The sequence below is a fragment of the Halichoerus grypus genome, chromosome 15 (genome assembly GCF_964656455.1).
Source record: "Halichoerus grypus chromosome 15, mHalGry1.hap1.1, whole genome shotgun sequence".
Taxonomy (NCBI): domain Eukaryota; kingdom Metazoa; phylum Chordata; class Mammalia; order Carnivora; family Phocidae; genus Halichoerus; species Halichoerus grypus.
Window position 1 is genome coordinate 4,569,321 of NC_135726.1, and position 23,071 is coordinate 4,592,391.

General features: G+C 48.4%; 2 protein-coding genes across 3 annotated transcripts in view; both read left to right on the forward strand.

Annotated features, from left to right (window-relative positions):
* The first annotated feature begins 13 nt into the window (after positions 1-13).
* HSDL1 (hydroxysteroid dehydrogenase like 1) lies at positions 14-20,300 on the forward strand. The gene is made up of 6 exons (XM_036104936.2): positions 14-152; positions 7,906-7,959; positions 11,055-11,280; positions 11,938-12,383; positions 12,601-12,828; positions 17,478-20,300. The coding sequence occupies exons 3-6, from the start codon at positions 11,061-11,063 to the stop codon at positions 17,574-17,576; spliced, it is 993 nt and encodes a 330-aa protein (XP_035960829.1). The 5' UTR covers positions 14-152; positions 7,906-7,959; positions 11,055-11,060; the 3' UTR covers positions 17,577-20,300.
* A 1,510-nt stretch (positions 20,301-21,810) lies between these two features.
* MBTPS1 (membrane bound transcription factor peptidase, site 1) overlaps positions 21,811-23,071 on the forward strand; it is a 51,119-nt gene continuing 49,858 nt past the window's right edge. The window contains exon 1 of one of the 2 annotated variants that reach the window (XM_036104896.2): positions 21,811-21,969. The gene's annotated coding sequence lies outside the window, so the exon portion shown is untranslated. The remainder of the gene's footprint in view (positions 21,970-23,071) is intronic. The other variant, XM_036104897.2, reaches the window with a different exon arrangement.

Genomic DNA, 23,071 nt, shown 5'->3' on the forward strand with positions numbered 1-23,071 from the left:
CCGCCCCCGGCGCGTGCGCGGGTCACGTGGGGCGCGGCTCGCGGCAACTGCGGCGGTGGTGGTGACAGGGGGGGTGGTGGTGGTGGTGGTGACCGGGGCGGCGGCCGCGCGGCTCTGGCGGGACCGGCTCGGAGACTGCGCAGCCTCTGCAGGTACCGCGCAGCCCCCCCCGCCTCCCCGCGCCCGGCCCCGGGTCCCGGCCCCACTTGCTCTCCCTCGGCCCATCCCTCCGGGTGCTCCCCGCCACGCCCCCCGGGACCGTGCCCCTCGGCGCCATCGGCACCCCGGAACCCCTTCGTCTCTCCGTTCCCTCGGACCCCGGCCTCGGCACCGCTCCTTCCAGACTCGTCCCCCAGCCCCACGGCGCCCCTTCCCAACTCCATCCCGGCGTTGCACCCCCGGAGGACCCCCTGTTCTGGGTCCGCCCCCTCCCCCAGGACCCGGCAGATATGGGGCCCCACCCACCCGAGCGCGGCCCTTCTGGCCCCAGACCCTAGCCCGGGGGTCCCAGCGAGGCTCCGAGAGTCACCCCTTTGTCCGTGCTCCTTTATTCTCATTTCTAAAGGACTTGGTTGGAGTGGGATTTGTTGTCTTTGTTCTGAATTAGGAGTAATTCAGAATAAGGGAGCTCTTGGAGAGAGGGCACCAGCGGCTCCCGAAGCGCGGTGGTTTGCTGGGGTTTGCTGGGCGCCGTCAGGTGCTGGAATGGAAGGGTTCCGGAGATGGATGAGGCTGTCCCTGGTTCGGAGGAACGTGCCGCCCAGCAGACCCAAGCCCTGGAGCCCGCGCGGCGATGCCAGCAGGATGCCCGCCCGGGGGTCTCACAGTGGGGAGGCTAGCCAGGGCTCTGGACTTTGGGAGACCTTGACCCGAATTCCCGTGGGGTCCTGGCTATGTCACTTTAATCTCTGTCGGCCTCAGTTTCCCCATCTGTAAACGGGATGATTCTAACTCTGCCTCCTAACGTTGGTGAGAGAACAGTGAGGGGTCAGGGATAAAGCCCTTAGCGGTGTCTTTGGCTTAAAGCCAGCTCTGGGATCTAACCCTGACCCATGCAGATAGCCCCTAGCTAACGTTGAACACGGAGTTCCAGCAGCTAATAGCTAAGGTTTATTGAGCACTGAAATTTGGGCACTGTTCTCAGTGCTTTATATGTATGACTTCGTTTAATTCTTACGAAATCTTAGGCTGGAACTATTATCTCCGTGTTTAGGTAACATAAGATAATGTAAGGAAAATGCAGAGGCGAAGTAACTTCACTTTCACCCAGCACAGCTCTTGGGGGGGGGGGGGGCAGAGCCTTGATCTGACTCCAGGAGGTCTATTTTCAGAATCTGTGGTTTAGTCTACAGTAATATTCCAGGGGCATAGAGTTCAACAAATCAGTATTTTTTTTTAGTAGATTTTAAAAATTGACATAAAATTCATCCTCTTAGCGATTTAAAAGTGTGCTCTTCATAGCAGCCTCTTCACTGTGTGCAACTACCACCATTTAACCATCATCCCAGGAAAAAATCCTTCCCCATTAGCAGTCATTCCCATTCCCGCTGTGCCTGTGCTCTGGCAACCCTAATCTCCTTTCTGTCTCTGGATTTGCCTTATCTGGACAGTTCATGTAAATTGGATCATATGGTGTTTGGCTTCTTTCGCTGAGCATAGTGTTTCCAGGGTTTGTCTGTGTAGCAGCATGCATCCTACTTCATTCTTTTTATTGCTGACTGATATTCTGGGATGTGGATAGATCGCGTTTTGTTTATCCGTTTGTCTGTTGATAGACATTTGGGTTGTCCCCATGTTTTAGCTATTGTGAATAGTGCTGCTGGGAATGTGGCTCTACAAGTTTCTGTGTAAGTTGTCTTGGGTTGATACCTAGGAGTTGATGCCATTGTTATTTTAATTCCAAATGGAGAAACCCAGGCCTATTGGATCTTGGATGAGAACTCCCATTTCTGCCCTTCCGCTGAGCTCCCCATGAATTCAGGTTAGCGGTATCCCAAAAATTGGCAAGGGAAGGAAAGAAATTCCAAAATGTCGTGATACAGCAATAATAACTTTGTCAAAGTGCTGACACAAAATTTGAGAAGCTCCTTACATTTTTTTCTCCTCAAGAGTGAAATTTGAGCTTTGAACACAAACCAGTATTTGCTTCTATTTATTACACAGATGTTTTATACACAACCTTACGCCAGCTGCTGAGGAGGAATATTAAAGATGGGTGCGATCCTAGCCTCACACCATCACAGAGCCACAGGAGGGTTAAAGACTTAAATCTGAAACGCAAAATTGTGAAAAGTTTGAGAAAATCACATTGGAAAATACCTTTATGTCCTGGGGCTAAGAGGGGATTTCTGAAGTGAAACGTAACAAAGCACAAAGCATACAGGAAAAAGATTAATCCATTTGACTGCATTGCAATCAAGATGTTCAGTTCATCAAAAGCACTATAAAGGGTGCCTGGGTGGCTCAGTCGTTAAGCGTCTGCCTTCGGCTCAGGTCATGATCCCAGGGTCCTGGGATCGAGTCCCACATCCGGCTCCCTGCTCGGCAGGAAGCCTGCTTCTCCCTCTCCCACTGCCCCTGCTTGTGTTCCTGCTCTTGCTATCTCTGTCTCTGTCAAATAAATAAATAAAATCTTTAAAAAAAAAAAAAAAAAAAAAAGCACTATAAAGAGAGCAAACATAGAGAACCAGTATCTAGAATATAGAAAGAAAAGAAAGGCAACATAGTAGAAGTAAGAGCAAAAGCTAGGAACAGGCATTTCACAGATAAGGAGCCACACAAACAGCACAGAAGCATCGTAAGGATGCAGTCAACCTTATCCATAATCAGGAAATGTAAGTTAGAACCATAGTGAGCCCCCGTTTCAAGGCCACCCTGTGGGCGGAAGGTGAGCCTACGGGTGCCAGCCATTGGGGATGAGCACTGTGAACTCACACTGGCTGATGGTGGGCGTGGGGATTGGCCCAGCGGCTTGGGCAGTGCCTACCTGAATGCACGGATGCCCTGTGGCACAGCAGTCTGACTCAGGTGTGTCCCTTCAGCGTGCTCTAGCACCTGTGCGCGGGTGATGTGAGTGAGTGTGCACAGCAGCTCTGTTCATAATTGTAGAGTGAAAGCCAGAAAAACCCCAACGCAAATGCAAATCAGCGATAGAATGGATGTGTGACTCCGGGTGTGTTTGTATCGTGACCTAGTGTGCAGCAGTGAAAGTATATGACCTGCAGCTCCAGGAGCATGGACGAGTCTCGAAAACAACATTGACTGAAAGAAACAAGTCACCAAAAATGCACGTGCTGTGATTCCTTTAGAGGAAGTTCAAAACCAGACAAAACTGAGCACTTTCTTTCAGAATCCCTGCTGGGGTAATCATACAACTATTTTTTTTAAAAAAAGGACAAGGGAACGGTGATGTCAGAATTGAGGAGGGTGGTAACCCCCAGGGTGGCGGAAGGTGATAATATGATCAGGGAAGAAGCTACGGGGCTTCTAAGTGGGATGGCCACGTGGGTGTTTGGTTATTCTTTGAACTACACGTAATAGGTTTTACAACTTTTGTGCGTATTTTTCAGTTTTTTCAAGTGACAGCAAAATTAGTTGTGGATACATCTGCCCTCAAGAGGCCTGTGCTCTAGTTGGGGAACCAAGAGACAAGGGAAACAGCTGAACGGAATACACAGTGGTGCAGGAAGGGCCATGTGGGTAAGACAGACAAGAACTCGGGGGGCTCGGTGCAGTGGCCGATGAAGGGAGGGAAGAGGCGCAGGGCACCCCTTCATCCCAGGCCTTGTGTGTCTCTGGCACTTATCAGTGAGCACTGGCATTGAATGGGGGGTTGAGCTGGTCTTGGGAGGACAGACAGGATTTCAGTGCCGACAGCAAGACCAATGCAGACTGTGTGTGAAAGAAGAGCTCTCTCTATGAAAAAACCTTAACGAAAATAAAGTCCACAGCCCTGGAGCCTTATTGAAAAGCTGGACAGTGCCAGTTGTGGATGAGGATGGGGAGGACTCCCTCAGGCCTGCCCCACTCGGGGGAAGATCATAGGAATCTCTGAGGCTGTTTCTGGCTCCTTCGAACACTAGAAGCTTTTGGATTAAGGGATGTGCAGGATTTGCAGCTTGTTTCTGTACTGTCCTAAAAACGAGGCTGACTGTCTCTTTCTGTCCTTCTATCCATTGATCCATCTTAATTTCCTATTGTTGCTGTACAAATTACCACAAACTTAGTGGTTTAAAACAGTGCAAATTTATTCTCTCACAGTTCTGGAGGTCAGACGTCTGAGATCAGCCTCAGTGGGCTAAAATCAGGGTGTCAGCAAGCCTGTGTCACTCCTGGAGGCTCCGGGGAGAGTATCTTTCCTGCCTTTGCCAGATGCTAGAGGTGACTGCATTTTAGAGGGTAACCCCTCTCCCCATCCTCAAATCCTGTGGCCTCCTGTCTTTTAACCCTGCCCGCTGCCTCCTTGACCTCCACTCCTTGATCACATCTCCTCCGACTCTGACCTGCCTCCCTCCCCCAAGGACACGTGTGATCACAGGGGCCCACCCGGATCATCCAGGATCATCTCCTGGTTTCAAGGTCCTTAGCTTAATCACATATGCAAAGTCCTCTTTGCCACGTAAGGTGGGGCATTCATGAGGTAGAGGTGTGAGGGTCAGGACGGGGCCATCTCCCAGGGCCATTGTTCAGCCCACCAGGCTTGCTGCCTTTGTTTGGTGGTGCTTTAACTGTCTTCCCATCATGCTTGCTTCGTTTTCCTTGAAAACATTGTGGCCAGTCTGTCTGATGTCCTTTTACCCTCAGGCCTCATGCGTTTAGATAACTTGGTGATGTCAGTGTTTGAGCCAAGACTTCTCCCCCAGAACTCTTGATTCGTGAAGGTTTTGCATGAGGTTTGCCTGCCCTCATCCCTGCTAGGTTGAGCCCGCTAAACTCTGGGTCAGGAGAATGTTACGGGTCACAGCGGTGCTTTGTTTATTTATTTTATTATCTCTACACCCAACGTGGGGCTCGAACTCACGATGCACGACGCCGAGATCAAGAGTCGCACATTCTGCAGACTGAGCCAGGAGGGCACCCCCATAGCCGTGCTTTGAAGAGGTGACTTTTCTCCTTGCAGTTTTGACCATAATTTTCCCGTGACACTTTTAGACTTCCAGTATTACCTTTAGGGTTTGTTTGTTGTTTCCCACAGGATTTGTTTTAGGACTCTTTGGGAGCAGTTTTAGGTTTACCGTAAAATTGAGACAAAGGTACAGAGATGGCCCGTATACCCCCAGCTCCCACGCACACGGAGCATCCCCCCACTGTCAGCGTCACTCACCAGAATGGTACCTTTTTTTTTTTTTTAAATCAAGGACGAACCTATATGGACCCATCGTCATCACCCAAAGTTTGTAGTTTACCTAGGATGTGTTCAATGCATTAGCCCTGATGAATATTGCCCTGTAGAAGTAGAAAGTGCCTAACAGACCATAGGGAGTTGCTCTCTTCCTATTTTGGGGACAGCTCTGACTCTTTCCCTCCACCTGTTTTTCTCCTATTTTGGTGAAAAATGATGATTGAGTTTTCTGTAGAGGCAAGAAAACAAAGCTTTATAATAACTTTTACAAGCAGATTGGATAGGGGCCAGAAGTTTACTGTGTTTCAGTGTTGCTTTATAAAGGATTTCTCTAAGTTTTAGGCTAATACCTGTCTGCAGAAAAATGAACTAGTCAAACCCTCATAGCAAGTTAAATGCAGCTAAGTATCTTGGTAGGCTTCTGGACTTAAATGTGTAATAAACTCCTTTGAACTTGGTTTCCGTGAGACTTCCTAGATCCTAATGGCTTTGGGGGAAGTCTTGATCTGTTCTTTCATTAGGAAGACATTATTTTCCATCATGTACTCAAGGGTGGGGAGAGGACTGAGAGGTTGCCAGGAATGTCTAATGTCCTGTTATTTTCCATTTACGGTCGGTCCATCAGGGTATGAGCGAAAGTAGGAAAACGTCTGGTGTGTCTGAGAAGCAGCGTGGAGTCATCACAAAGCCATGCGCTCTCCGTTCAGCCTTGCCTTGTCCCCATCTGGAAGGACGAGGGTCCCGGACCCCTCTCTCCCTGCACAGCCGCCCCCCACCGCTGCCAGCCGCCTTTTACAACAAACCCGATTGGCTCCCTCCTTTGGCAGAAGGGACTTAGAGAGTCAGTCCGCACGCTTCTGTTTGTCATAAAGACCTTTTACAGTCTGGCCTTCCCTTCCAGCCCCCTAGCTACCCCTGGGTGCACTTCCTGTGCTATGAGCCGGTTGAGTTTGTCAGCGTTTCCTGGCAGGCCGAACCTTTTGCAGTGAGGTGCCCTTGCTTCCCCTCTGCCCAGGAGGGCCTTATGCCCTGCAGCAGTACCCTCGCCACTTTGCACGGAGTTGCTCTGTTTATCTTGGTGAATTCCGTGCGCACAGCGACGCAGGGACTCCTGGCTTACTGGGGAAGGGTCCTCAGTGTCTGACACTTAGCTGTTCGTTGCTGTTTTAGTAGTTTGGTTTTCCAGGTGGACTTGCCTACGCAGTGACCATGCGTGTTTAGACTTCTTGGCGGTATTGTTTATTGTTCCTAAATAAGTTGGTGTTTGAATGTCTCAGTCTTCTGTGAGTTTGGTGGCTGTGAGTCAGGTCTCCATCTTGAGCTGTGTCTGGGGAATGATGAGATGGCATGCTGTCGCTCAAGGCTGTAGGCCAGGCCTAGAACGCTGTCAGCCCTCTGATTCTCTGTGATTGAAAACAAATGTAGCCATGACAGTATATGTTTAAGGTGCTTGCCTCTGGTGGAACTGTGATGTTAAATGTCGCCCTGGTACCCCTGTGACAGGACGGCGGAGGGGAGTGTGATGGGCAGAGCCAGGAAGCCAGGCCATGCCAGGTCCAAGGGCCTTGAAACCGCTGTTCTCAGAGCATCTCTGAAGTTGGTGCATCTTTCTGATGCACCTGAGCAGGAGGTTGCTGGTGGGTTTTACCTATGCGGTTTTTCTGTCTGTAGAGGATCGGGAGAGGTTGGTGGTCCCCCTTGCGAGCTGGTGAACGAGAAAGTGCAGGATGAGAGCTGACCTAGAGACCGGGTCGTGCTGAGCTCCTGCTTTGGGCCAAGGCCCGTGGAAGGGGCTAGAAGAACAGAGAGGAATAAGATTTGGCCTCAGCCGTGGAGCAACTCAGCCTGCAGGGGGTCTTCTAAAACCGAGTCTAGGGTGGAAAGAAGGGGAAAGGTGTGCCAGAGGTTCTTTTCCTTTGCGCATTCTGAAAGTGCTGGCCCCACTCACGGGCTGGAAGGGGCTGCTCCGAATACCGCAGGACACTTCTTCCCGCCGCCTCTGCCAGCTGATTAGGCAAGTGCTGGATGCCGGGGCTCAGCGGCCGGCGGAATCTGCCAGGAATGTGGGATCGAGGTGCCAGGCCGCAGTAGTGGGGAAGCTCAGGGGCTCTGCAGGTGGAGTGCCGGAAGGCGGCTTGCAGGGAGAGGGCTGAGGCCCGCGGCGAGCCCAGGCAGGCATCGGGGAGTGAGAGTGGCCCAGCCTGCTCCCTTCCCTGCCCGCCTGCTCCGGGGCTTTGTGTCCTGAGCTCCCAGTGTCTGTGCAGAGCGCCACCTCTCTCCCAGCTATTGTAACTGGTTTTGTTCCGTTTAACGAAATGTTCCTTAAGAAAGAAGGCCCAGGGAAAAGCGGGCACACTGCAGCTGGGTCTGTCTGCAGACGCTGTTGGTCCCTCCTTTTTCTGAGATGAGGAAATGCTCTGCCGTCCGCACAGGGGATTCGTGGCGTAAGAATTTGTGTTTCCTTAATTTTGAAGAACTTTGGTCTTACGTTTATATAAAGTTTTCCCAGCTGAGCTGTGAGGGCAAAAGAAAGGAGTTTATTTCATGCTGTTTTTTGTTTGCAGGTTGGCCTTGAGACAGCAGCATTTTCCTGAAGACCCAGAACCGGCTGAGAGAAGGTGAGAGAAAAGCAAGGTAGTTAAGGACCACAGCAGAAAAATCGGGAATCTCCTCTGTAGTCAGGCCCCTGTCGATAGTTTTTCCTTCACCAATGTTCAAATTCTTGGAAAAAGTGGTGTTTGAGGGGAGAAGAAGTTCCCTTTACACAGCTTCGCATTAGTCTGAGACCATTTCATGAGCCATATCTGAGCTACTCCTTTTTAGCTAGAACCTTGTTGCAGACCCTGGGTGCAGTTAATTTTCCCACAAGTATTGCTTTGGTGACAACCCAGTAGATCTTGATACATAGGATATAAATTTTCATAGAAAACAGTGTTTCAGTATCTCAGATCTACACCCACCTGTTATTTTTTTTTTTAAGATTTATTTATTTACTTACTTATTTGAGAGAGAAAGAGACAGAGAGAGAGAGAGCTGGAGCAGGGGGGAGAATCAGGCTCCCCGCTGAGCAGGGAGCCCGATGCGGGACTCGATCCCAGGACCCTGGGATCATGACCTGAGCTGAAGGCAGATGCTTAACCGACTGAGCCACCCAGGCACCCCCACCCGCCTGTTATTAGGAGAATAGATTTAATATTCCAAGAATCCAGATTTTTTTGTTGTAGTTTTGTTATTCCTAATTTTATTACATTGTGTTGGAAAAGTACTAGTACCTACAAATACTATTGTTTTGCATTTACTTTCCTTGTGGCTTCGTATTAGATTAGTTATGACAGAAGGCACGTATATGCTTTTAAGAAATTACTTCAGGAACTCCCCAAAGTGAAGGTTTAACATGGGATTTCGTTTTTATGTTCTTTCCTATGAGAAATTACTGTTTCATTCCTTTGTTTGGGAGTCTTGCCGTCATGATTATTGAGGGCCACAGCCATGGCAAACACGGTGGTAGCACGCCAGATCAGGGGCATGCGCAGTCCACCAGCTACCTCCGCAGGGACCTGGCTGTGTCCTGAGCTGCAGAACAAGGCCTTGAGAAGGGTGACGCGACACTCCCTCGTCTCTAGCATCTAGAAGCTTGGAGGGGCATTCCTGCACCGCAGGAAGAGAATGGACATATTTGAGACAGATGATCCTCACTGTGAATGTATTTCCAAGGATCTGGGAGCAACCCTCAGAGTGTTGTTGCCTTCTGAATGGCAGATTGATCAGGACTAGAAGGGCCTCTTCAGTCCAAACTTCGTTGATCTTGACACTTCAGATTTCAGAAAGTCTCAGCTAGTGTGGTCCTTGAAGAAAAATTACCCCAAAGGAGCATTTCATTGTTCTTATATTATTTAAGGATTTGGCTGTGGAGTTAATACAGTTTACAGTTTTCTTTTCACGATCAGTTTTGGCATTCTTGTTGTGGGAGGTGCGTCTCTATGAACAGAACCCCAGGATATAGCACTTGCCAACAGGATATGAGATGGCCCAACTTCAGTTGTTTTCTCTGCCATTTGGGGAAAATATTTCTTTAACGTAATGCCACGTCCATGCAATTAGTTAATACGGTAGCCGTGTACAGCGTCCTGCCTGAGCGACTGTGTCCCTGTTGCGGGGCATTTGGGAATCCTGCGGCCTGCTCCTCTCTGCAGTTTTCTGTCCTATTTCCTTGTATCCTTTGTTGGTTTGTAATTTGGATTACATGTTCATATATGTATCAGTATATATATATATATTCACATACCTCTCTCTCTCTATATTCAACAGGTTTTCCATTATTTTATGCCTTTTATCACAGGATGCTGCCACTCTTAGAATGTGTTCCATTTCAGTGGCTAATTGGTTTTTCTCCTGCTTTGCTCGTTTTCACTCTGCAGAACTTGATTGGGCTCAGATTACACTGCAGTGGAGCATTCACTCATTCTTCCTTAAGCTTATGCCTATTTTTGCTACTATCGTTGGGAATTCTCTTAGTTTCACGAATTTTTTTTTTTTTTCCATTTTAACAGGACTTCGAAAGACAGGCCATTCCCAGAAGTGTTATATATATATTTTGGAATAAAGTCATCTTTTCTTTTATGTAATAAATTCTATATCCTTGTGTTTGTGCACATCAGAGCTTGCCGTAATTTAATTGCAGGCTCTTGTGATCCCTTCCATATCTTGTCCCTCGCAGACAGCACACAGTTGGACCCAGCCTCCGCGGTTCCCAGGCCTCATCTAGGACCAAGTTCATCAGCCTTGGTGGCGCCTGGCCTTTGCCTCTGCAGGGTCGTCTCGCACCACAGAGACCCACAAAGCAGTTCATATGGCATTTAAAGTAGTTTTGTTAAGTGTCCTTCTGTTTTCCTAGGTGCAATTGTTTAACTCATCTTTGAATCCTTAGCATCTGTCACGGTCCATGGAACGTAGTAGGTGCTTTGGAAATGCTTGCCGTGTGGATACTTATAGGAGTCGTACTAGACTCTTCCCTTAGATGTAAGGCGCAGGGCAGAGTTAGGGGTGCCCACGACGGCAGTAAGACGGAGGAGTGCTTGCTCTCTTGTTTAAGAAAACCAATTCCTTAAGCTTGGGGATTATCCCTTTGTAAATAAGCGTTTATGCATATTATGTATACATAATACAATTTATGGGAAAGTTTATTACAGCTTAGTTTTGTCTCAAACGGATTGTAAGCTCTTTTTGGCCAAGGTGGTATCTTAAGACCGCCGCTGTTCCTTCTACTTTGTCTCTGTGTGGGTGGTAGGCCCTCTGTGCTGGCTGATGATGAAGAAAGCAGAGAAGTAAACACACCTCTCAGCTGTTACATGAATTAAAAGTCTGTGTCTGTCACTGTGCTGGGCGAGGAGCTTTTTTAGGGCGCAGAGCATATTGTGTTTATCTCTGTATCCACAACATGCAGCACAGTGCCTGAATTTCAGTAGGAATTTGATAGCTCTTGGTAGTTACATTGACTAATCTCCTTGGAAGAAAAGGACTTCATAAGCTGCAGATGTTAACGAGATTATACATTGAGTGGATCCATGGGTTACATGCATTTGAAGCGTTACTGTTATTTGAGTGCATAATTGATAAGCTCTGACATCCTTAGATGTCTTCCTTCATTCCCACTCTGCATGTTCCTTTAACGTAATTAAGCAAAGAACACCTCTCTCTTTCCCCTTCCCTGCAGGCTGCCATGGCTGCCGTTGACAGCTTCTACCTCTTGTATAGGGAGATCGCCAGGTCATGCAATTGCTACATGGAAGCTCTGGCCTTGGTCGGAGCCTGGTACACAGCCAGGAAGAGCATCACTGTCATCTGTGACTTCTACAGCCTGGTCAGACTGCATTTCATCCCGCGCCTGGTGAGCAGAGCAGATCTGATCAAGCAGTATGGAAGATGGGCAGTCGTGAGTGGTAAGAGAGGAGATTTCAGTCCTTGCCTGATTTCAAAACAGTATTATCTCTTCTGTGTAAGCTGTGTTTTCAGTGGGGTGCCTTATTCGAGGAGCCATTGAATTCACTGTGATGTGTTCACGGGAACACAGTTCTGTTGTGATTCTGTCCACATTTTCTTAGTGCCCTCCTCTTGGAACGATTTTTGCCCTTTTTATTCTGTCCTCCTGTTCCCGGTCCTGCCTCAGCCCACCTTCCCACCTCTTGTTTTTCCTTTTGCTCCCTTTTGAGATTGTCCTTAGAAATTGTCACCAGTGTCAGTTCCCTTATTTTAAATTTCATTTTGATTTATCATTGTTTCCCAGGAAAGTACCTCCCTGGCACTTGTTCAAGCCAGATATAAGTTTGAAAACCGTTTCCTGCCGTATCTCACTACCAGCTCGGTGAACGTGAGACTGCCCTTCCTCTACTTGTCAGGGGGTCTGGAAGAGTGTTTGACTAAGGTGTCGTTCATCTTTGGATTCGACATTGTACTCGACATAGTGATCAGTATGAGAACTGGGTTTATTTCTAGTGTGCACCCTTCTCAGCTTAAACCCAGAAATGGGGTATTTAAGGTTTGCTCTGAAGGTCACACCGTGAAACGAGCATGCTCACATTCCCTGGCCTGTATTGTAGGTGCGACCGATGGGATCGGCAGAGCGTATGCAGAAGAGCTAGCAAGCCGTGGTCTCAGTATCGTCCTGATTAGCCGCAATCAGGACAAGCTGCAGATGGTCGCTAAAGACATAGCTGACGCCTACAGAGTGGAAACCGAAGTTATAGTTGCGGACTTCAGCAACGGCCGCGAGATCTACGACCCGATTCGAGAAGCCTTGAAGGACAAAGACATTGGCATCTTGGTGAATAACGTAGGCGTGTTTTATCCCTACCCCCAGTATTTTACTCAGGTCTCCGAGGACAAACTCTGGGACATCATAAATGTAAACATTGCTGCGGCTAGTTTGATGGTCCATATAGTGTTACCAGGGATGCTGGAGAGAAAGAAGGGTGCTGTTGTCACTATCTCATCCGGCTCCTGCTGCAAGCCCACTCCCCAGCTGGCTGCGTATTCTGCTTCTAAGGTAATGTATTCCTGATTAGGACAGCAAAGTCATAAAGCAAGAGGACATTTATTATGTGGTTTGGTCCAGTTTGTTGAGCTCTTTGTCCCCAGCTCGTGTTAACTTATGCTGTACTTTTTCCGGAAATGGTAATAAGCCTGTTTTCTTCTGAATTTTCTTCCAAGTACCCCCTCCCCCCCCCGCCCGTTAAGTCTTTACCCTTGTTCTGTTTTAACAGGCTTATTTAGACCACTTCAGCAGAGCACTGCAGTATGAATATGCTTCTAAAGGAATCTTTGTACAGAGTCTCATCCCATTCTACGTGGCCACCAACGTGACCACACCTGGCAGCTTTCTGCACAAGTGTTCGTGGTTGGTGCCTTCACCGAAAGTGTATGCACATCATGCTGTTTCTACCCTTGGCATTTCAAAAAGGACCACGGGATACTGGTCCCATTCTATCCAGGTAACAGTAGGCGCTCAACTCTTGTAATTAGGTTAATGCATCCTAAACCTTTCTAAATGATACATGGCAATCCGATTGAAACCTACTGCTGAAATGTGAGAATTGCACATTCTGATTCTTAAACCTGACACTCGTAGTGGTTCTGGTTAAGTCCCTAAATTCTCTTCTGTGCAATTCTTACTGATAGTTTAATCTGTGTGGCACCTAAGAGATGAAGTATGCTGCTTTACTATAGGAAATGGCGGGAGTATAAAATACTCAGTATTCATGGGGACTCTGCATAAAGATTATTAAATATGCCATCACCACATAAATAGATAAGAAAATCAACATTAGTTCTTACTTTTATTGAAAGATTTGGCTAAAAGTTTCTTTAATCAGAAGGAGTTTTATTTATTCAATCCTCTGTCAATTTTTAACCCATAAGGAGTTTCCTGGAGGAAGTTTGATGTGTCAAACACACTTTATAAAGCAATATCTGTGCTTATCCCGGTCAGTCTTCCATGTTAGGGCCTGAGTAAGAGTGATAGCTTGTGTTGGCTGTAGGGTCTTGGAAGTGCTCAGTGCCTTGGATGAAGGCAGTTTTGGGAGCCTTTTAGGGAGCTGTGGATTGCAGTGAGTAGGTGAGCGTGGGGAGGGCCATGGCAACCTCCCGCTCCACAAATAAGGCTGTGCGGGCACGGCGGCAGGTGGATTTGGCCGGAGGAAGCCGTTGTATTTGTTATTCCATTTCTGGCAGCAGAGATGTGGCTGGGAGTAAGTGCTGGTGGGAAGGGGTGTGTGGAGAAGAGAAGCCCGAAGATGCGGGGGGAGAAGGCATGGTTCCCGGCAGTGGGGGCCGGACCTAGAGTGCAGTGGAGGGGACGAGCAGGGGCTGCTGACTGCTGGCTCCTGTGAGTGGGGGCTTGCGGAGTGGGGAGGTTTGAAGTGAGAGTGTCGGGGGTGGAGAGCTGGGCACTGCTCCTGTGTGAGGGACCCTTGTGGGAGCCCCTGCCGGGATGGCTTCTACAGTGATTTCACAGTCTTTTACTGGTCATTGCTAAGTCTGCATAAACAGTTCTTTTTGATGAGCGTGCACAGAGGTTAGGGCGGAGGTGTCCTCGCTCCTCGTCTGGCCCAGCCCTTACGGATGTGTGCAGGACCCCATTTCTGCACAGGAGCTGTTTGGGAACTGGCCTCTGTTGCCTTCTTGGCATTCATGTAATCAGATGATGGTGTCTTCTTTGTGTTGTGCTAGTTGTCTTAACGATTTGCAAGCAGAAAATAGAAAAAAATGATTTGAACTTAAAAGAGCTATAAAGGAGTCAAATGTCTTGGCTTTGTTAACTAGTTATCAGTGTTGATTTGGGAGCCTTTCTTCTCGTTTTCAGAAGTGCACGAGGCAGGGTTGTCAGCTTCGGAACACAGAGTAAGGCGGAAAAGCTTGTAGCCTTCTGTTTGGGTTACTTGAGGTGAAGGCCAGAAGCACGTGGGTATGTATTAGGTTGAAAAAGCCATTAACTTGACAACTTGAGCAGTAAGTGTCTTGCTTATTACTCTGGGGGCTGTGTTCCTGGTGTAGGAAGATAGAAAAAGCCACAGGGACTGGCAAGCGGGTGGGGGCATCTCAGCTCTCTGGATGGGCCTGCAGTCTGCTCTCAATTTCTACCCACTTTTGGCATATTTGTTTCCACGTAGTGCGTGTGTGTTGCTATTGGAAAAAGAAGACGTGGCATTTAGAGGAGAGGGGAGCTGGTTGGCCTTGAGAAGGCTCTGGGGCTGCATATTGAGATGTGGGTGAGGGTCCAGGGGAGGCAGGCCAGCAGCCGTTTCAGAGGTCAGGGCCCCCCTGCCTAGCCTGAGTTCCCACGCCCGCTGCCAGCCAGGAAGGGAACTGGGAACCACACACCTTCACTGCAGCTTTGTTTCTACCTTTGGAATAACTCTGGCTTGAGGATCCAGCCCAAGTTCTTTGGGATCTTTTCCTTCCTTTCCATCCCCATTTCTTACCTAGGTCCTAACCATTCCAGTCGCTGGGAAATAATGGCGTCGGCATTTTCATTGCCAATGCAGATTTCCAGCCAGCTGTACATGGGCATTTGCCATTGACTTCCTCCTCTGGCTCTGGCTCCCCACAGGGGCTGTCAGTTACTGTTGGCTTTTGTCGCAGGGGAGGACAGCTCCTTTCCTAGGCCTAGACAGGTGGGTCAGGTCTCTGAACATGCACAGAGCCTTCCAGGGCCAAGATCCAGTCCTCCCTCCCCTCCCCGCTCTCCTCCTCTAAACACGTAGATGAGTCACCCCTTTAGTTTCTAATCTATCAGTACACAGAGGATGCAGTTCTCTCCTCTTCCATTAGCTCTTTCCATCCTGCTCCCCAGGGTGCTAAGACCCATTAGGATAAGTCAGAAATGGTGCCCCCGTGAGGGCTCTACACATAGCATCGTAAGAAACTGGCAAGGTGCATCCTGCTGCTGGTCCCCCGTGATAGACAGCGGCCGTATTGAATGGAAATTAAAAACAAACGGATTTCTAGGTGTTGATCCCTTCTCCATTAAATAAATGCTGAAAAAATGCATAGCAGTCCTCCTCTTATCAGCGGGGATATGTTCCAAGGCGCCCAGCGGACGCCCGAAGCCACAGATAGGGCCGAGCCCTGTGCAGACCGTGTTTTTTCCTGTCTGTGCGTGCATACCTGTGACGAAGTTACTGTATAAAGTAGGCACAGTGAGATGCTAACAACAATGACTAATAATAAAATAGAACAATTTTAACAATATCCTATAATAAAAGTTATGTGAAGGTGGTCTCTCCAAAAATACCTGTACGGTACGCAGCATTCCTGTTGTGCTGACATGACATGATAAACTGCCTGTGTGAGGAGAGGGAGTGAGGGGACGTCGCGTTAGGCTGCTGTTGACAGGGTGGTAAGTCAGGAGGATCATCTGCTTCTGGACCACGGTTGACCTTGACCATGGGTAACTGAAAGCATGGAAAGCAAAACCAGGACAGTGGGGGCACCGCTGTTCTTGGAAGAGGGGGTCCAGTTCTGTAGTCTGTCCCAGGTGCCTACGTGTTTGAGCGGATCCCTACTTCCAGGGTCCTCCTAAGGGACCTGAAGCTGACTTCTTTTATCTCCTTATGTTTGGAATCTTTCGCTTTAAAACAGTAGCTCCAAGGAGGAGTATCCCAGTATTTTATCCACAAAATCCTGGCTCTTTAAAGAGGTCCAGAGAGACCTTAGTTGTGTCCCCAGAAAGTTTCCCATGGCTCCTGGGCAAATACGGGGCTCCTGTCTCTGAGGTGGCGAGGTGGAGCTTCTCTGGGACCTGCAATGGGCCGCTGCGGCTGTCCCTGATACTGGGACCCCTCCTGTTCCGTGCGGCTTCCCTGGGTCTGGGGTGACCTCTGTTACTTTATTTCTGTTCAAGGCTAGAATTTTAGCACTTGCCAGTGGCCTGTTCATCTCCCTTCCTTCCTTTTTTTTAAAAGTAAGCTCTAGGGGCACCTGGGTGGCTCAGTCATTGAGCGTCTGCCTTCGGCTCAGGTCATGATCCCAGGGTCCTGGGATCGAGCCCCGCATCAGGCTCCCTGCTCCGCAGGGAAGCCTGCTTCTCCCTCTCCCACTCACCCTGCTTGTGTTCCCTCTCTCGCTGTCTCTCTCTCTCTGTCAAATAAATAAATAAATAAAATCTTTAAAAAAAAAATAAAAGTAAGCTCTATGCCCATGATGGGCTTGAACTCACAACCCTGGGATCAAGTGTTGTATGCTCCACTGACTGAGACGGGCCTCCCATTCATCTCCCTTCCTTACCATACAGTTAGAACTTGTGCTCAGCTCAGTCTTGGACAAACGCGTCCGCACAGTGCAGGGTTTCTCCCCATCAGCACTGTTGGCATTTGGTGTTGGGTAATCCCTTGTGGGGAGGCTGTCCTGGGCACTGTAGACTGTTCAGCAGCATCCCTGACTTCTACCCACTGGCTGCCGGTAGCAACAGCACCCCAGGTGTGACGACCAGGAAGGTTTCTGGACATTGCCATATATCTCTCGTTTCATTGCACCCCAGCCTGCCCCTCACACAGTACTAATCACGGATGCATTTATCCATTTCAGCTGCCCTTTATTCCTGGAGTGGTTTTGTCATTCTTAACCAAATGAATGTGTTATTGATACCAGGTTAAGTAAGAATGGGATTGTATTACTGCGTGTGAGTCTGTCCAGCCTCATTAGAGAAGGGGTGGGCAGGCAGTGGTCATGTGTGTTGTATTCCCAGGGAGTCTAGCATAGGTTCTTATGCAAAAATAGGTGCTTGGGTACAAGAGCACCTAAGGGCTTTTTCTTTCTTTCTTTTTTTTTTTTTTTTAAAGATTTTATTCATCCATTTGACAGAGAGAGCGAGATAGCACAAGTAGGGGGAACAGTAGAGGGAGAGGGGGAGAAGCAGGCTCCCCGCCGAGCAGGGAGCCCAATGCGGGGCTCGATCCCAGGACCCTGAGATCATGACCTGAGCCGAAGGCAGACGCCCAACCATCTGAGCCATCCAGGCGCCCCTTTTTCTTTTTTTTTTGTATTTACTTTGGTGATGTTTGTTGTATTAAGTCATATACTGACACTTAAGGGTCTGTGCTTTGGGTTCTAACCTTCTAACCTTTTTCTCTTTCATTTTTAGTTTCTTTTTGCACAGTATATGCCTGAATGGCTCTGGGTGTGGGGAGCAAATGTTCTCAATCGTTCTTTACGTAAGGAGGCCTTATCCTGCAAAGCATGAAACTGCATGATGGTTTGGGAAGTTTTGCCACCTCCTGGGAACCTGCAGTATTCTGACGTTTGGAAGGACACATTTAATTTATCTTCTGTATTTTCTTTTATTACTGGTTTTATTACTGGTTGATTTAGCATACTGTTGACTCATCATTTGCAAAGCACACATAATACTTTCAGAAAATGCTGTGGAAAAACCACAAGGGCCGCATCATGTGGATGGCACAGAGCACACAGTGACTGAGGCACAAGAACCTATTGAGGGAACCTAAATTGTAATGCTTCTCTTTTTTTTTCTCGAAGCTGTCTCACAGCCGTGTGATTTATGTTGTTCTAGGAGCTATAGCAATCTGATATTAAAATATAATGACTTGTCAGCTCTCGTAGTTTCCAATGTTGTTTTTTAAGGGAAATCATTTCAGTACATGAATTATAGTATTGGTTTTCAAATGTTCATCAGGAAAGACTTTGAAAGTGTTATAAGATCGCTGGTATAATTAGCAGTAGAAATCCGTGTGTATCCTATTGTATAGCTCTGTTTGACTCTGTGTATGAAAATGCTGCTCTTCAAGCGATATTTCACTAGAGAACCATCTGTGTATATATGTTGTGTACATTCGGGCAACTTTATTTATGGGTAAGTTACTTTAAAAAAGATGTCTTGCTAAGGTGGCTTAACGTGGAAACTTAACGGGGTCTTAAAATTCTAGGTTACTCCTTTTCACACTAAACAAGCCTACCCAATTTTGTGCTATAGGTTTGCCATGTATAATATCATACATTATGTTGGTGGTTGTTTTTTTTTTTATCTGTGGAACTGATTCATTCTTTCTTAGATTTGAACCTATAATGGTTGACCCTCAGTTATCTCTTGATTTATAATTATTGTGGATAAGTAGTGATTTCTCAGCCTATGACCCATTTTATAACTGAAATTTAGCCCTTTAGAGCTTGTTATATCTGGTTTTCATACACTTTTCTATGTAATATTCTCTTATAGTAGCATTATTGGAGTAAACATCAATTACTTATGGAATAGTGGTTAAAATACAGACAAATTATGTGTGTGAATATATAGTAATGTGTTAAAATAAGTTAGAAGCTCATTCTTGGTTTGTGTAACAAATTTACGCATTACAGTGAATGCTTTTGTTGGCGTGACGATCATTGTGTGCAACCCCCCGTGATAGGGGTTAGCTTTGACACCTACTGTGAAATAAATGTTTTTTTGGCTTGGATCTTATAAAGCCAGACATTTTTGGGGACCACTCTCTAGTGCTTCAGCAACTGTAAATCACTATATGAATGTGACAATATATGCAAGTTAAGAATTTGGAGTTTATTACTGTGACTGATGCAGAAACTAGTAAATTGGCTGAAATCAGGACTTGTATGGAGTTGTTTTCATCTGAGATGGTATCCCCTTAGGAGTTAGGCCTGGCCATGCCTTTATGGCGTACCCACAGTTTTGTCAGTGCCGTTGCCTCAGTATTTCCAGATCGGACTTGGACTCGGAAGATCAGTGGTTGAGTTCAGAAGCTCTTCCATCTATAGACCAGGCCTTCATTACACCAAAGAAGACCTTCAGATATGAAAACTTGCTAGCGGTGTTACACAGCACGGAAGGTGTTGATGGAGTCTGCTTGGAGGCCTTCATTTTGTCACATTTGGCTATTTTCCCTCACCTAACAATTAACTTACGGTCATTAAGACTAGAGAAAATTTGACTTCCTGCCACATCAACCTGAATTTTATTGACATGTAGTAAGAAGCAGCAACTGTATGTAAAAGCACCATATCTCTATCTCAGGAGTTACGTGGCACAGCAGTGTTTCTATTTATAGGTTACGGACTGCGTCACTGCCAAATGATGAGAAAAAGTAAATCACGTCAGTGATATTTGCAAATTCTCTACTTAGCAGGACCTGTGTAAGTAAGCTGACGGGTGCAAAGCTAGTGAAAGATCAAAACCAAGAATCTTCCTTAGGTTTCCCCTTTGATAAAATACTTTTTCCCAGAGCTCATTTGAGAATCATCATTGGGCCGCTGTAGATGGGGTTTCTTACTAAGAATGTGGAAAATTAAGAACCTTTGAAACAACCTGTAAACTGAAAATTTAACAGTAAAAACTGCTTCTGCTTCCTGTGGGAGAGGTTTTGCTCCATGTATTTGTATTTGGAGTGAGAGATCTTTTTCCCCATAGAAACAATTACTTTAAAATTAATTTAATCTATGAACACTTATGGTACTAATTCCTTAAAAGCTGGTAATTCAGCAAGAAAATTGTGCATAACCATGTGTCTATTAAGTCTTTTGAAATAGACTAAGTAGATTTCTTGATCTCATTCTCCCGATAGGTTGAGTAAATAGTTGAAGGTAGATTTTGATCGACTTTGGCAACATGGAGATCACTGCTGGTTTTGCCATGAGCCATTTTTGTCGCATGGTGGGGATGAAAGGTAGATTGTAGTGGGTTCAAAAGAGTGGAAAGAGAAAGGGAGACAGCAAGGAGAGAGCGCTTTTGAGGAGTCTCGCTCTGTTTTAATGTCAGTTACTCAAAATCTTACCACATTTGGGAACCAGGGGGTTTAGGTGGTGTCGTCTCAGTCTTGACATCGTGTGCCCTCCTAAACCAAGTCCAGTCTGTTTGTGTGTCTGTCTCACTGCTGGCTCGGCTGTTACTCTTTTAAAATAGTATTCAGTTTGAATAAAGATATACCTTCCCGTGGAATTTGCAAATTCCTTATTATACACATGAAGCATGAAGTTACTCTAGAACCTGGAGTGGTGGAAAACCGACAGACCAGGATCCTGTGGCTCTCATCCTTTCTTGGTAGATTTCCAAAACACCTCTCTCATACTCCTCCCCCCTTCAGCTTATAGGGTTCTTGGAACCAGCAGCAGTGCCCGGTTCCCTACTTTGGGGCTTTGCTATCACACGACAAGGATTTTTGCAGCTCACTAGCCTACCTCAGTTACTGACAGTTGGGTTGTGTATTCAATGGCACAGTGACTTCAAGGCCTGTTAAAAGAACCGTGGCCTAGACCAGTTCACCCCACATTAGAACACCACAGTGAAGCTTAAGCTCAAGTGCATTATATGGTGGCAGCAGGCACTGCTTAACTTAGAGGATTTGCGAATGCGAAAGAGTCAAGAATTCTCTGGAAGTTCCTAACATGGATGCGATCTCAGAATGGGGAGAAGAACTTAATCAGGTGTAGGTGGGTCTAGATACTAAGCACCATTGTTTATCGAACATGGTGTTTCATTGAACCCTCATCGTGTGAGATACAAATACGTCTTTTGGGTAAGGAAGGTGAGGTACACCGAGCCGAGGCACAACTTGCCCCAGATCACAAATCTAGTAGGTGATGGTGTACTAACTTAGTATACTAGACCAGTTTGGTTAAAGAATGATGAAGGGAATACGGAGTGCTGCGCTTTCGTGTCCTGTTGGTGCCCCTCAGCATTATCGTGCTGCTGTGGAAAGTCAAACAAGATAGAAAGTTTTATCTGACTGTATGGCACATCCCTTTTCAAAAGCACTACCAGAACACGTTTCCGTCCTCCACCTGTACCCACGCCAAGTGTGGGCCGGTTCCACGCGTGGGCAGAAAGCAGCCCGCGATCCTAGTACCTAAACCACGCAGGCATTCCGGGGGAGGCCGGCGTTTCAGAGTTGAACGCACCGAGCCTTGTTCGTCAACAAGGGTAACCACTGGGCATCAGTGGTCCCGGCGAAGTGGGGAGCGGACCGGAGCCGGGGCGGGCGGAGCAAGCGCGGCTGGGGCGGCAGTTTCGCCCGCCAGTGGGGGGGTCCCCGGGCCCGGCCCGGCGGCCGCGTCGGACAAATGGGCAGAGGCTTGCAGAAGTGCGTGCCTGGGGGTGCCGCCCGAGCCTGGCCCCGGATCCGGACCCCGTCGGGCCCCAGGAAGAGGGCGCTGCGCTGGGAGCTCTCGGGCGTTTACGGCAAATGCTGGCCGTTCCGCCAGGATCGTCATCCCTGGGCCCTGGCCCCGCGCGGCCGCTTTCGGGTCCCACGTCCAACCATCCCGAGGGGCCACTGCCCACCCCCCCCACCAGCCCCGCCACCCTCTCCTCCCCCCCCACCACGGCCGCAAGTGTCGCGAGACCTTTGTCTGTCCGCCCGGCCCGGGCCCGGCGGCCCCCGGCGTCCGGAGCGCGCACGCAGGCCCACGCAGGGGACGCAGGGGACGCAGGGGACGCACAGCCGGCGGGGCCGGCGCTCCCGGCACTCCCAGCCGTCGGTCTCCCCGCCCCGGTCGTGCAGTCTCGCGAGAGTTGGGGGTAAACAGCCCCGAATGGAGACGCGAAGCGTGTTCGCCGTGGAGGTGCCGTTATCCCGGGACCGCGGGACCCGAGCTTGAGGCGGCAGCCGGTAGGTTAGGCGGAGGCTCGCTCCCACACCCGCCGACCTGTGCAGCCGCCCGCGCGCCCGAGGCCCCAAGGGTGGGGGTGTGCGCCGGCGGCGGCCGGGGCCGGGGCCTCCCTGCGCCCCTGGATCCTCCGGGAGCCGCACAGGAGCGTGGGGCGGGGGACAGACGGGAAGACCGGCGGACGGGTTGACGGGCGTTTTCCAGCAGCCGAAACAGCGCGTGCGGCCGTGCTCGGCGGGCTGCGGCTGGGGGGCCCTGCCCGGCCCTTTCTCCGGGCTCACGCGGGGTGCTAGCTTGCTCAGCCTCACCGTTTTCTCCCCGTGAAATAAACTTCAACGGAGTGAAACCGTGTCCCCGGCGCTGGCCCTCAGCTTCCCGGCGCACCCACGGTTCCGGGCCGGCTCCCGTAGGGGCTCCGGGATCACATTTTCAGCGACCTCGGTTCTTTGCTTGTCGCAGTCTGAGCACACTGCTGAACATCCCGATTTTCAGGAGTGCAGTGCAGGAAGCCCGTCGGCAAGGTGGGCCCGAGAGACTCCTGCCTTGCCCTGTCGTGTGTGCGCTACCTGAGACTAGGTCTAAGACTGCTATATTATAGATTATCAATATCATTTTTATTAAGATGTTTACCCTTTGTTTTGGTGAGAGCTCCTGGGAATGTTGGCCAATTTGTGCAAATTAAGTTAAATACTTTAGGTTCTGAAGGACACTTCCAAGTGAAATAAAGTAGCATAAGATCTCAGAGCTGAACTCCGTAGAATTTATTTTCCTGTGGCCCTTTAGCCTTAGCTGTGCTAGTAAGCAACCCCCCTGCAGGGTCTCAGTTTGCATTTGTATAAGAGCGAGGAGCTTGGAGAACTGATTCTTCCCAACTTTTCTTTTTTATCTGCAGCACACGTTATATATATATATTTTATGTCAGTGCTTTGTTCAGGTAAAATTTACATACCATAAAATTCACCTGTTTTACGTGTACTTATTCAGTGGTTTTTTTTTTTTTTTTTTTGGTGCGGTCATCACCAACCCACTTTTAGAACATTTTTGTTACCCCAGAAAGATCCCCAGTGCCCATGTTCAGTCACTACCCATTTCTGACTCCAGCCC